Source organism: Rhipicephalus microplus, chromosome 1 (genome assembly GCF_043290135.1).
Source record: "Rhipicephalus microplus isolate Deutch F79 chromosome 1, USDA_Rmic, whole genome shotgun sequence".
Lineage (NCBI taxonomy): Eukaryota > Metazoa > Arthropoda > Arachnida > Ixodida > Ixodidae > Rhipicephalus > Rhipicephalus microplus.
In genome coordinates, this window is record NC_134700.1 from 156379112 (window position 1) to 156393374 (window position 14263).

At 43.6% G+C, this 14263-nt stretch overlaps 1 protein-coding gene across 1 annotated transcript in view; it reads right to left on the reverse strand.

Annotated features, from left to right (window-relative positions):
- LOC119177799 (phospholipid-transporting ATPase ABCA3-like) overlaps nt 1–14263 on the reverse strand; it is an 84697-nt gene that overhangs the window by 46809 nt on the left and 23625 nt on the right. The window contains exons 7-13 of the mRNA XM_075867635.1: nt 11304–11488; nt 9469–9594; nt 8829–8946; nt 6170–6324; nt 5916–6071; nt 4266–4438; nt 2308–2518 (exon numbers count right to left, since the gene is read on the reverse strand). Of these exons, the coding sequence (XP_075723750.1) occupies nt 2308–2518; nt 4266–4438; nt 5916–6071; nt 6170–6324; nt 8829–8946; nt 9469–9594; nt 11304–11488 (1124 nt within the window). The remainder of the gene's footprint in view (nt 1–2307; nt 2519–4265; nt 4439–5915; nt 6072–6169; nt 6325–8828; nt 8947–9468; nt 9595–11303; nt 11489–14263) is intronic.

Below are 14263 nucleotides of genomic sequence, written 5' to 3' on the forward strand. Positions count from 1 at the left end.
TCGTAATCTATGAAGGCTACGTATTGTGGTTGGCTATGTTCTGAGCAATTCTTTATTACCTGATTGATAGTATGAATGTGGTCGATTGTTGACTAGCCTGTTCGAAATTCTGCTTGTTTTTTTGGTTGATTGAATTCTAATGTCTTAATTCTGTAAGCAGTTAGCTTTATAAATAGCTACTATACTACGGAACGCAAGCTGATGGGCCTGTAATCCTTAGAGTCCTTGTCATCTCCTTTCTTATGTATTAAGAGGATGTTGTCATTCTTCCAAGATTCCGGTACTCTTCCTGTCAGGAGACACCTCGTAAACAGGGTCGCTAGTTTCTCTAACACATTCTGTCTTTCATATTTCAGCAGATCCGATGCTACCTGATTCTCACCAGCAGCTTTGCCTCTTTGCATGCTCTCTAAGGCTTTTCTGACTTCTTTCATTACTGGTGGAGTGTCATCTGGGTTTCATCTAGTTCTTATATCAAGGTCGTGGTTGTGCTGGCTACTCTACAGATATCTGTAAAACTTCTTTGCTAATTTTACTATCCTATTCATATTGCTAGTTACCTTGCCTTCTTTGTCCCTTAGTGCATACATTTGTTGTTTCGTTTTGCCTATCCCAAGTTTTTTTATCACTGCTTCGACGCTTTCTCCGTTCTTCAGAGCGTGTTTAATTCTCTCCATGTTATACCTACTTACGTTGTATACATTACGCTTATTATTCAACTTCGAAAGCTCTACCAACTCTATTTTGTCGGTTGTACTTGAGGCTTTCATGCTTTGACGCTTCCTAATGCGATTATTCGTTTCCTAGGACAGCTAGCTAGTGTCCTGTCTAACTACAGTACCCCCAGTACACTCCGTAGTGATACTCGCCATATTATCACTGATTTCGTCAACGCTAATGCTGCTTTCCTCGATAAGAGCCGAGTACCTGTGCTGAAGCGTGACTCTGAATTCTTGTACTTTCCCTCTCAGTGCTAGCTCAATAATTGGCTTCTTGCGTATACGTTCCTCTCATTCCTTCTTCAAGTATAGGTGAATTCGGGACCGTACCATTCTATGATCACTGCATCGTACCATGCCAAGCACTTCCACATCTTGCACGATGCCGGATTGTGCACTCAGTATAAAGTCTATTTCGTTATTTTCGCCATTAGGGCTCCTTCATGGCCACTTACGGTTCCCTCGCTTTCGGTAGAAGGTATCCAGAATCCGTCAATTATTGCGTTATGCTAATTATACTGGTAGCTCCCGTATGGCATTTCTACTACCAATGCCATAATCTCCTACTGCCTGGTTTCCAGCTTGTTTCTTCCCTATTTTTGCATTAAAGTCTCCCATGAGTACAGTATACTGTGTTTTTATCTTACTCATCGGCAATTTCACGTCTTTTAAGAGATGCGTTAACAAACTTTTGGTTGGTACAACTCTCAAACAATAGCATAAAAATACCAAAAAGAACTCACCTGTATTCTCAAAGACACATCTAGCCTACTAGTAAGGACTCGCAAAAATGAATCGAAGGACTGCTTTCTTTAGAACGTGACACTGACTTGCTGCCTGTGTTATATAATGCACGAGTTTTGTACCAAAAGTGAGATACCCATATTTTTACAAATAAAAACTATTACTGTTATCAATTGATACGTCATTAAAAACCTTACACTTTTGTCTAGTTTTCAACCTCGCTTCCATTTTTTGACACACTTTTGAAGATTGTGTTCCAGCGTTTGTATTGCTCAGTTAAAGAAGCCTTCCACCAACCCATTGAGGAAGCGCATCGCCTCTGCTCAGACTTGATCGTTGCTCTTGAAGGGAGGTGGCACAGAACCAGACTGACGCCACGGACGAGATTGTTGTTTTGTTTCTGGTGTATAATCAAACACCCACGTTTATTCTCCCGTGACAACAGAGCCCAACAACTTCACTTTGTTGTCTTCCTACAACAATAAGTTGCCTCTCTGCACAATTTGCGGACGTGCTTAACGGACATGCACTATTCACGATAAACCTATGTCATTTGCTATGAACCTTCATGGGTGGCCGTTTCCTTGCGTGGAGAAAGTGAAGTAATGCTCGAACGTCGCACTCGACGGGAGCGGTGATTAACACTTCAACTCCGACGGCTGCCAAGCGAACACTGAGGGACGTAGCGAATCGCGCATGAATGTGCTTGAGAGAGGGGATCCACTGTTCACGGTACTGTTGTCGGAATTACCGTAGCACCTTCTCTCAAGGCTGTAGCTCAATGGGAACCTCAGTTTTGATACAGACTTCGAACAACTGCGTCAAACATGTCGGGTGAACTCACCCGAAACATGTTGATGATGCGTTTAGTGGAGGGAGTATGTCCCAAAAGGAAGGTGACCTCGTTGAAGGAGTCGCTCTGCAGTTTCACTTTAGGTGCATACTTGCGCAGAAGCATCTCTATGCGAGACACGTCGCAAGTGGGGCTCTTGTAGATTAACATGCGGTAGCCAGTGTTGAAGCGCTGCTTTAGGAATGTCGGAGGACCGGCGCATCTGGACAAAACAAAAACAGCGAGCTTTCATTTTTATGTGCCTAAATAAATGTCTCCTTAATGTTAAAATGAATAAGGTCCTTTTTTCAGCACTATTATGGCTCAAATTACTTATTATAGACAACTCTGTCAGTGGGAGTTATAGAAGCGTTGGCATTTGATTAGTTATGCACACTTCAGATTAAATAGAGTTTGGAGATAATCAGTTACGTAGCTCTCAGAGCGACGATAGTTATAGCGCGAGAACAGAACAACGACACAAAGACAAGAAGGACACGTGTCCTTTGTGTCCTTCCGGTCTCTGTGTCCTTCCTGTCTCTGTGCTGTAACTATCGTCATGTCATACCAACTAGCCCAAGCTGCCACACTTCTCAGGGCGAGCCCCGCCGCGGTGGTCTAGTGGCTAAGGTTCTCGGCTGCTGAGCCGCAGGTCGCGGGATTGAATCCCGGCTGCGGCGGCTGCATTTCCGATGAAGGCGGAAATGCTGTAGGCCCGTGTGCTCAGATTTGGGTGCATGTTAAAGAACCCCAGGTGGTCGAAATTTCCGGAGCCCTCCACTACGACGTCTCTCATAATCATATGGTGGTTTAGGGAAGTTAAACCCTACATATCATCATCATCAGCTTTCTGAGCGAGTTGGTTTGTAGTAACAGGAAAAAATAACCAGCGAAAAACCACACGAAGACAGCGAAAAAGAACCAGCGCTTGTCCTGTGTGGTGTTGTTCTTTGCTGTCTCCATGTGGTTTTTCACTGGTTCTTTTTTTTTCCTATGTTCGAAGATAATCATAGCTAATGCAAACGACCCCAAACGAACGATTCTTAATTGCTAAACTTTCATTCGTAGTTGTCCTCAAGGGACACTTGTCACGTAACAACGTTGTGTTCACTGTTAGTACAACTATTATACAATGTGATAATGTGGTAGGCTTGCAATATGCTGTAATATTGACTGAGAGGAAAGATCCGCAAAAGATAAACTCCAGGGGGCAGCTCACACCAAGCACGTAGCGTGCCTATACTGTACGCATCCTTACCCTTTTCACCAATAAACGATCAGTGCAACGAAGCTTAAGATCTTTAGTTAGTGTATGCGAATCGTGCCATAAAATCAGTCTGTAGCGTTCGCTTCACTAGCATGGTATAGTGGGTAATTTGAATAGCTCATTGCGCGTGCTCTGCTTGTATGAATGTTTCTCGGTGATTTCATTCTTGACTGAATAAAAACAACAAATCCCTTATTCACACACTCCACATAAACTTATGTGGGCCAATAACAGATAATAAGGCATCTGTACGGAACCTGAATGCTGCCATAATCACACAATTCATGCCATCTTAGCCACCAAGGGTGCATGGTGTGTAGCTGTGCAGTCTAATACTCGGGGAGGCAGCATCCAGGATCCATAAGGTGGTACAAAGAAGTACTGTATACTTAGCTCCGAAAGCAGTGTTCTAGTGCTCCCATATCCCCTTTAAGACCAAGAAGGAACTATACGAATGGGCATGCACGCGAGCATGCATGATGAAGCTTCGAGCTCTGGCACGAAGATTGTCACAGTACAAGCATTTTTTTTCGTGGCAGCCCGAAGTAAAAGGAGTCAAAGTGGCGACATTACCATTTCTAAAACCATGCGCGCAATACATTACAGACATCCTGTGCTGTGTTAACAGGATTTTCGTAACATGCGTGAGAACGGTATAGCTACTCATAGATTTCCACCATTCAATGAAAACTGCGGCATCTACCGTATTCTGCCATTGACTATGATGAGTATGCGGTCAGCCAGGACGTCTGCTTCATCAAGATGCTGGGTCGTGAGGAATAGCGCGCAGCTCCTACGAATCTTAAGGAGAAGCTCCCACATCTCACGGCGGCCCTCCGGGTCCATGTTGGCCGTGGGCTCATCCAAGATGATCACCTGGGTAGTTGTTTACTGCGATTTAGTCAGTGACACGCTATAGTTATGATAACATTAAGCCCGCAAGGAAAGAAAATGGCACCCGATGAAATCAGGTAAAGTTGCGGTAGTCCACGAATTCACATCTCCCCTCTGTCACCCATTCCATAGACTTGAAGGTGAAAATCCAGCCTTACAGTGAAACACAGCCTATAGGTGCGAAGAAAACCTTCGTAGAAAGACATATTTATTACTGTTAAAAGAAAGTCATAAAATGATTGGAGTATCATCAACCACTCCTTCTCATTAACGTTCTGGAGCCACTACACTAACCGAAAAGCAGTGGGAGGCCCAGTTATGAGACCTGGGCCTGAATAATCAGAGAAGCATGCTTCAACGAGTGCGAGCTATGGCGAAGGCCCGCGGCTACCTTTCATAAGGAGGTCATCCACCTTGGGCGCATAATGCGTTTTCTCAAATAAAAGTCTATTTTAACTCTCTAGATAGCGTGCATGTTTTCCCTGGACTAATTAGGCTAGTTTCGTATATCTGACGTTTCAGCTGTCAATTGCTTCAGTTGGAATCTGGCAGCCTCTGTGTCAGCTGACATGGCAGAGCGACTACGGAACAAAGGATCTAAGATTGACTAAGACAATAGGCCAGTAATAATTTTCGATAGGCGGCAAAGATGTATATAATAGTGCTGGATGGGTGTAGTTTTTAACACTTTCATGCAATAGCACTTCGATGACGCTTTTTTTTTTGTGAGCATCAGTCATCTTCGCTGGCTTTTAAAGAGCAAAGCCCATGAGAACGCATGTGATTTGCGACAGTGGTGGACGAAAGCAGCTATTGTTACACACTTTTCCGATGCTACCTCGAACTTTCGTCCACCACCTTCACGTATGAACAAAAGTGGTGTGCGCCTAAAGCGAGTTCCATAGCCTTGAATTAGAATTACTTATGTATTAAAGCTGCCATAGAGTTCACTATGACAACAGCGGCCACTTTCATCGTATCTTCAGCTTTACCAAGCAATTATCAGTGCTTTTTTAATTATGCCTTTGGGTGGACAACTGTTTCTGTGCTATTATTCTATCGAGACTTAAACATAACTTCAGCATGCTATCGTTTACAATAAGAATAAATTGAAGAAGTGCAGCCCCAGCCCAATACCACGGTATGTCAGGAAAAGATTGAGCGAATCTACAAACGTGCTTTTGCACTGTTACACATCTCTGCATTGTATTATGAGCGCTCTAAGTACCATTGCATTGCTCGTGCTTACAGCAGTGTGAACGGAAGTGTTAAGGACGAACCTATTTCAACAATAACAACGCCATCGGGTACAATCGTTGCTACCGGACATGACGCATTGTCAGTGCGCTGATACAGCATAAAATGAATCGCTCTTATGCATCGTACCATGTCTGGCTGCACAATTCTCTTGAATACAGGGTGTACAACACTCCCAACGTTTGCATATTTTCTCCCCTACCTTCGGTTTGGACACAATGGCCAGAGCAGCGCAGAGGCGTCGCTGTTGGCCCAAGGACAACGTGTCCACCAGATCAGAGCGGTACTGAATCAGACCAGTTTCGTTCAGCAGGGTGACCACTTCCTGCCGAACGCTGTCGTATGGGGTGCCCTTAACCTATAAATGACAGTGAACAGTCAAGTAGACAAGGTGGCAGTGAAGATTAGGCAGGAGCCGCGTGTTACATGCAACCATACAAGTGATAGGAAGCTTACGACAGCGAAGAAAACTAGATGCTCTTCAACGGTGAGGTCATCGAACAGGATGTTGTCCTGAGCACAGTAGGCGATGCTTTCGCGGGCATCCTTGGTGCACGTCATGACGTCATATCCGCCCACCAGCACATTGCCCGAGGTGGAGTTAGTGAACCCTGTAATGTTAGTTTAAAAAAGCTCGTTGTCGTTGCCGACAGCGTGTCCGACCCTTATTAAAATATCACTGCTACTCTCGTGTTTCAGATCTCTCCTGTGCAAATAATAAAGTATGAGGTCTGGGAGAAAATGCATTCCTGTTTTTTTGGCCATATTATTGTCAATTGATGGCTCATCATTTCGCTTCACATACTTTCTGTCTACGCAGTTTTTTTTCAGCGGATAAAAGAAAAAAGTGTTAGACCCTTCTCCCCTTACATTCGAAAGCGGAACTAAAGGTAATCATTTTTAACCTTTCATAAGTCATAATCCTTTCGCTTGGTAAACTCGCAATGTCAGGTGTGCGTGAGCCTGACGATCCTCAAATTTACTTTGTGTGACGCTGTGAGTAAATTGAATATGTCTGTACAGACTCATATTTGATGCCGGGTAGCAAGTTGTCATTTAACTTGCCCTCCACACTGCATGAGCTTGCCTCACAAGTAGTCGACACTGCAATGCGGAAAACATGTTTTCGTGCCACTGACACTGAAAACCAAGCTACAAATTAAAAAATTGGACTGCTGCTAGCGAAAAAGCAGACAAAAAGAGCGGGCTACTTCTAGCGAGAAAGCCGACAAGAGCGAAAACCGCAATGGAACTAGATACAAGTGCGGTGGACTTTAAGTCGCTCAATCATCTTGTGTAAGCGCCACAGCTGTTTCAAAGTTTTTTCGTTTATGTTCTCAAAACCCATATTTTTTATGAATTTAGACATAACACGCAAACATGGACACGAGAAGGAAGTCAGGACATCAAAAAAGGTGTTTGTGGCGTCCTTAATTCTTTCTTGTGCCCGTATCGGCATGCCCTGTAGTTTCAAAATGAATGCGTAATGAAGCAGTCTGCTGCAAGTTATATTTTTGGTATTTTTTCATGCCTGAGCAAGTTCAACCTTTCTAGTAATGAAGATTTTTCTACTAAAACTTGAAATAACTTATCAATTTAGAGGTTTTGCAATGAACTTCAAGAAATATAACCCTGCACGAAAGTATATTATGGCGGCTTGTTATGCAATGGTGTCCCTGTTGCCGAAGCATTATTTTTGTAATATACCCTCATGTTTTATTTATTATCTAGTCTAATTTATTTTAGTTGATTGTGCTGGTAAAAGCTTCTTTCATTCCCTTAGAGCAAATTAGTTTTTTCGTTAGAATTTAAGTGAGGAGTGTTTGCGCAGTTCTCTTTTATTGAAACGTTTTACTTTTGAAAATTAACAAAACAAGAACTTGCTTTCGAAATTCCCCATATGAACAAGAAGGTGTTCTTTAAGATGCTTACTTCTGTGTCAGGCTTGGCCTTATTTTAACATTTTTTCGAAGCACTTCTTCCTATTTTTTAGGCTTTTCAAGATTTTGCATAACCTAACTGAAGTAGTGCTTGTCGCAAGGCATTCTCGCTGCCATCAATGCGGATATTAGCATAAGTAAAAAGCCGTCGTTGCATATTGGCATTTGAGGTTGCAGGGTTTTATTGTAAGGGTATCTGAGCTTCAACATTTAACGTCAACGCAAATAAAAACTACGCTTTGTCGTATTGAGGAGAATGAGGTTTCGCAGCGCTTATTCCTAAACTGAGTCTCTGCTTGACGATCGATGTGCTGGTGGTATAATTTACGGAGGTACGGAGTCATATAAAAGCCGTAATTCAAGTCAACATTGTGTTAACTCGAAATATCTGATCTGTGAATCATAAGAAGTGCATTATCTGATGACGTACAAAAAGAAAAGGGAGGCTCTGCCTAAAGGTGACAAAATTCCAGTGCGGCATGTGATGTCTAAATAACTTTCTACGCGAACTCGAACAAAACAGCAATACTGCTTTTCGAAGCCGCACTAATAGATGTTTAGTTTGTGCCGAAGTAGCCCGAGTCTTCTCTCTCGGGCATCGACAGTACTACAATTATAGCCACAAGTGAGACCACTTGCTTCAACGGAGAACTTGTTTTATATCTATTTAGTTCCAATTCACTTATGTCTTTGTACTAAGTTTTCGGTATCACATGTCATCATAAAATCTACTGGAGTGCGTCACAAAGTAAACCTTAAAACGCCGGCAAAAATTTAGAGATTCAATGCAATTTGCGCCTAAATATAGTGAACTATGCAACAGCAACACTAAGTGTGATTAAGAATTGAGAGCTCCACACATATAGTGTAGCCAAGGTTGGTCGCTTCCTCTCAGATACCCAGCCTCGGCAACCAACTTTCGGCTGTCCAAGCAAGCCCGCGAACTGGTGGTGAGGTATAGCCTCGACGTCTCCACATGGGAGATCAAAGGCTAGGTCGGAGAAAGCTCTGCAGGCTGCTAGTTAACATGGTACCAACCGAAACGACTGAACGCTGTAGTAGCTGATCCTCTACAGAGACATCTAGTGGGTCTGTCCCTGCGGCGTACTGCTTGTGGACGCCACTCGCTCGCAGGGTCCGTGAATTGAGCATCTGAAAAACCTTGTCAAACTTACCGGTGATCATGTTCAGCAGCGTTGTCTTGCCGGCGCCGTTGTGGCCAAGAAGCACGGTAATCTGGTTGTTGAAGATGCGCAAACTGACGTCATGAACGGCTTCCACGCCATCGTAATCCTGCGACACGTACGCATCAGAAGCACCGTGTCAAAATCTCGTTCAGTCCAGTTTAACCACTTGTGAATGAATCAATCAAAAACAGCTTTTATTAGAATTATCAGGATGTCAACTGGTATTCACTTTTCATGGTCATGACTGCATGAGATCACATATATCGGAAGTGGCTAGTTGTATGTACGCGGCCCTTCTTTGCTTTACCTATCGATTGAAAACTGTTTATGCTTATCTAGCTGCTAGAAGCACACCTTCTCGTTGTGAAAGCTCTTCTCGGTCCTGGAAGCTTATCCGACGCAAGCCCTGTGTTTAATGTAATCGGACGAAATGTGATTAGACAATTTGCTTTTGTTTTGGCACACTCTCAATACATGGAACTATTCAAAATGTTCCCCGAGACGCCAAGACAACCAAGTGCAAATTTTAAACTTGTAAGAACTAGTACACAAATAAATTTATTAGGGGAAAGTAACAGCGATATCATAGTTGCTTCGGGTCGCGGTGTTGATGGCGATTGGTGCTTGCCTTGCTGACGTGAAAGAGGTCTATAGCGACACATTGATCTCTTGGTTCCGGCTCGAAGTTTGCAACCTCTTTAGCCGACCTCAAAGGCTCCTTGAGGTACGTCATACTGGGCAGCCAATACTCCATCTGCACAGTATATTGGGAGGAAAACCATACGATTGCTGGATCAGCACTATTTTCATGAATATTTATGAAGACTGCACGCATATTTTTTTCTTTCAAACTTTACATACAAGAACGAGATGAGGATACCTCTCAAGTTCAACCCATGTATCACAGCGCCAAGTTTTACAGGTCCTCTCTCGTGTTCACGTAGAGGTTTGGATCACGATGCAAATTCAAAACTGTGTCTTTATGACATTGTAGAAAAACATTTTTATCGGTAGTTTCATCATTCGATCTATTGAGCGGCACTATCTGATTCTGCCTTACATCATCATCAGCCTGTCTACGTCCACTGCAGGACAAAGGCCTCTCCCATGTTCCGCCAGTTAACCCGGTCCTGTGCTCACTGTTGCCAATTTATACCCGCAAACTTCTTAATCTCATCTGCCCACCTAACCTTCTGTCTCCCCCTACCCCGCTTCCCTTCTCTGGGAATCCAGTTGGTGACCCTTAATGACCAGCGGTTATCCTGTCTACGTGCTACATGCCCGGCCCATGTCCATTTCCTCTTCTTTATTGCAGCTATGATATCCTTAACTCCCGTTTGTCCCCTAATCCACTCTGCTCTCTTCTTGTCTCTTAAGGTTACACCTACCATTTTTCTTTCCATTGCTCGCTGCGTCGTCCTCAATTTAAGTTGAACCCTCTTTGTGAGTCTCCAGGTTTCTGCTCCGTAACTAAGTACCGGCAAGATACAGCTGTTATATACCTTCCTCTTGAGGGACAGTGGCAATCTACTTGTCATAATTTGAGAGTGCCTGCCGAATGTGCTCCACCCCATTCTTATTCTTCTAGTTACTTCAATCTCGTGGTTAGGCTCTGCGGTTATTACCTGCCCTAAGTAGACATAGTCTTTTACAACTTCAAGTGCACTATTACCTATCGCAAAGCGCTGCTCCTTTCCGAGGTTGTTGTACATTACTTTCGTTTTCTGCAGATTAATTTTAAGACCCACCTTTCTGCTCTCCCTGTCTAACTCCGTAATCATGAGTTGCAATTCGTCCCCTGAGTTACTCAGCAATGCAATGTCATCGGCGAAGCGCAGGTTACTGAGGTACTCTCCATTAACTCTTATCCCTAACTGTTCCCATTCTAGGCTTCTGAAAACGTCCTGTAAGCACGCAGTGAATAGCATTGGGGAGATTGTGTCCCCCTGCCTTACACCCTTCTTTATTGGTATTCTGTTGCTTTTTTTATGAAGCACTATGGTAGCAGTTGATCCCCTCTGCCTTACAAAGTGACCTCAAAACGGCAGCTATATGCGTTTGTGTGAATGAGATGAAGTATGTAAGCTCGTACTGCTGATCACTTCATAAATGGCGGCCTCCTCGCTAACACTTCATCTTCAGATTGGCTGCGAAGAGCCTACCTTATACAGGCCCCCGAGAACGCCACATTCATTTCAGGCCATTGACATGACCTGAAATGGACGAGCAGTCATTACTAGTGTCTTCCGCCATTTTTACCCGACAAGTGCACAGTGCATTCTCCTTTTCTTCGTAACTGGTGCAATTTACAACAGTGCACCCCTTTTCCCTTTTTCCACGCATACGCCGATCATTGTGGCCTCTGTATCGCATTCGAGGAAACGGTGTAAGACTATAAATCTGTTTCTGCTGTGGGAGTAGACCATTAGTCGGTGCTTCGCAATGAACTAAGACGTCAGTCACCTTGAATGGGTACAGGAGGGGCTTGGCGATTCCGGGCCCAATAGGAATTACGTTGTCCAAGTACCAGACCACGACTCCGATTAAGCAGTCGCACATCAGGCCCACGAACACAATTTCGGCAAGAGTCACGTTGTCAGGTGTGGCGGCGTGGCTAGCGAAGTTGGACCAGTTTGCCCCAAAGGGCACTGCAAAGCCCCCAGAGCATAAAGCAACCACAGAGAACCCAGAAAATAAAGCAATGATAACAACACTAACTGTAGAAACATAACTTGAGCTTTATATCTGAATTAGAGTAAGCCATGCAGGTAACTAAGTTTCCAACAGTACTTGTTAGTCTGAGAGATTCTGCAATCAATCGTTGCTTTCAAAAAGCCGCCCGCATCTTCCCACGGTGAAACTCGAGTAAATGCGTCGCCGAGTGAGATGGGGAGGGGGAGGGAGTATCGCGCGGAAATCGCGTAACTGGGTATGGCTTGGAAATGCTTAATTCTTATTTCGTCTTTATTGTTCCTAGTTATCAAATGAAAGAAAAGCGTTGTTTCTACGAGTGGTGGGACGCTGATGTTGAGTTGTGCCCTACTACTGGTTGAAGATACTGTTACTTCCATCGCATATACTAGAGTCAATCAAAGCTACAAGTCAAGCGAAAGCCAGCTATAGACGCCCTTGACAGAATGCCTAACGCGACTATACCGCTTATGTACACATCGCCAGTGTTCGAGGGAGAGGAGTACGGGGACGCGCATACACACCGGAGCAGGCGTCTCGTCGCTAGATCGTGCGTCGGTGCCTTTGGCCACGCGATCCGGTGGTCTGCACACTTATGATCACGCCTGCGTGTGTTCTTGAGCTGTACATTGCGCTGAGTCACATTGAAAATTTTAATTCTAACGGTGAATTAACCAAATGCTTACTTCCCGTTAACTTTAGTCTAGAACAAGAACATAGCCCTCTGACCTCCATTGTGGTCTGTCCAAACAAATAGTTCCCTATTTGATACGATCCCCTGTACAATGCTATTCGCAAAAGGTCACACAACCTGATCTCACATCGTACTTCTAAAGAACTGTAGAATTAGGATCATCGACAAAGATTTGATATGCTTTTGGCGGCCCTCTCTCACGATTAATTATTTTGAAAAAAAAATGCCAACTCCGTGCAGCTAAAAACAGGCAAAAGAAATACAAATTGGCTGGTGTGAAAGGCTGCATGTATGTTCGGTGAGCTTCGTGCTGTCGTGTCAACCGCTATATACTACCCTGGTAAATTTCTTCTCAGAGTGAATATTACAACGCATATCTGCTCAAACAGCTTCCTGCGCGCACGCGCACACACACGCACACACACACACGCACACGCACACACACACACGCACACACATACGCACACGGACACGCACACACACACACACGCACGCACACACACACGCACACGCAAACACACACACACGCACGCACACGCACACGCACACGAACACACACACACGCACACACGCACGCACACACGCACGCACACACACACGCACACACACACACACAGGCGCACACACGCACGCACACGCACACGCACACACGCACACGCACACGCACACACGCACGCACACACGCACACAAACACACACAAACACGCACACGCACACACACACGAATCACTCAAGCAAACGCTCGCGAATCACGATCCCGAATCACTCAAGAAAACACTCAACAAACGCAAAAAAAGCAGTAAATTGGAACAGATTCACTTATGACGTGTGACGTGAAGCAATTTTTTTCCCTAGTTAAAACGGCAGTAAAGGAAATTCAATATTTCCCTTCCGAACTCCAAAAAAACGTGTATGCCACCTTCTGATAAAGGCTTCTTCACTCTGAGTTTCAACCTGTTTCGTAAGGTACCGAACCATGATCATGCTAATCTTCTGTAACGCTCGGTATCCAGCTCGTTGGGGTCGTCGCCGCGCTTCGGCCATACAGCTGGCGTTACTTTGTCGATTTCTTAGTTTTTCTGGAGGAAAACGGCATAAGTGGTCTTTATTATTCGCGTGGCCATATTACCAGACTTTCTTTCTGGATTCATTAGTTTTGTTTGCATTGTGAAACTTAAGCCGGTGCTAGCGATCGTAAAATGCCTGAAAAGTGAGAGTGTGCCCATCGTGGCCAATGTATATATATATATATATATATATATATATATATATATATATATATATATATATATATATATATATATATATATATGAAATAGATGATCACAGTTTCTTCCGGCTACCGTAATAAATGTTATACACTTCGAGAATAGTGCAGTATAGGAAACAAAACAATAAAATATTTATTTAATCCTAACAGTTTCGGCTGGTGGACCAGCCTTCTTCGGAGGATGTCTCGCTTTTCTTGGAGGGTCTTCAAACTGTGAGGGTGACCCTCTTGTTCGGGAACTTGTACCATTTCACTTACATCCTCCGAAGAAGGCTGGTCCACCAGCCGAAACTGTTAGAATTAAATAAATATTTTATTGTTTTGTTTCCTATACTGCACTATTCTCGAAGTGTATAACATAATATATATATATATATATATATATATATATATATATATAGTGGGAGTAATAATTCAATGGGCCAGTTAGTCTTCGTGAAGGTATGGGAAATGGCACAACGGGAACGTTGTCAACAAGGATAAATATATTTATTTCCCAACAGTTTCTGGAGGGGTACTCCGTTCTTCAGGGGATGCGTTATAGGGGATATATATATATATTGAATTAACTTGAAGATAGCACATAAGAAAAGGATCGTGCTATCAGTTAATTCAATATAGAAAATACCCGGACCTGTCGTGCCTTCCCTTTAAGTTCTATATATATATATGAGGTCTAACAGACAGTAATGCCTTGGCATTACTGTCTGTTAGATCTCATTATTATTGTGTTAAAACACGGAAAAACGAGCCGTTAGATGTACACTT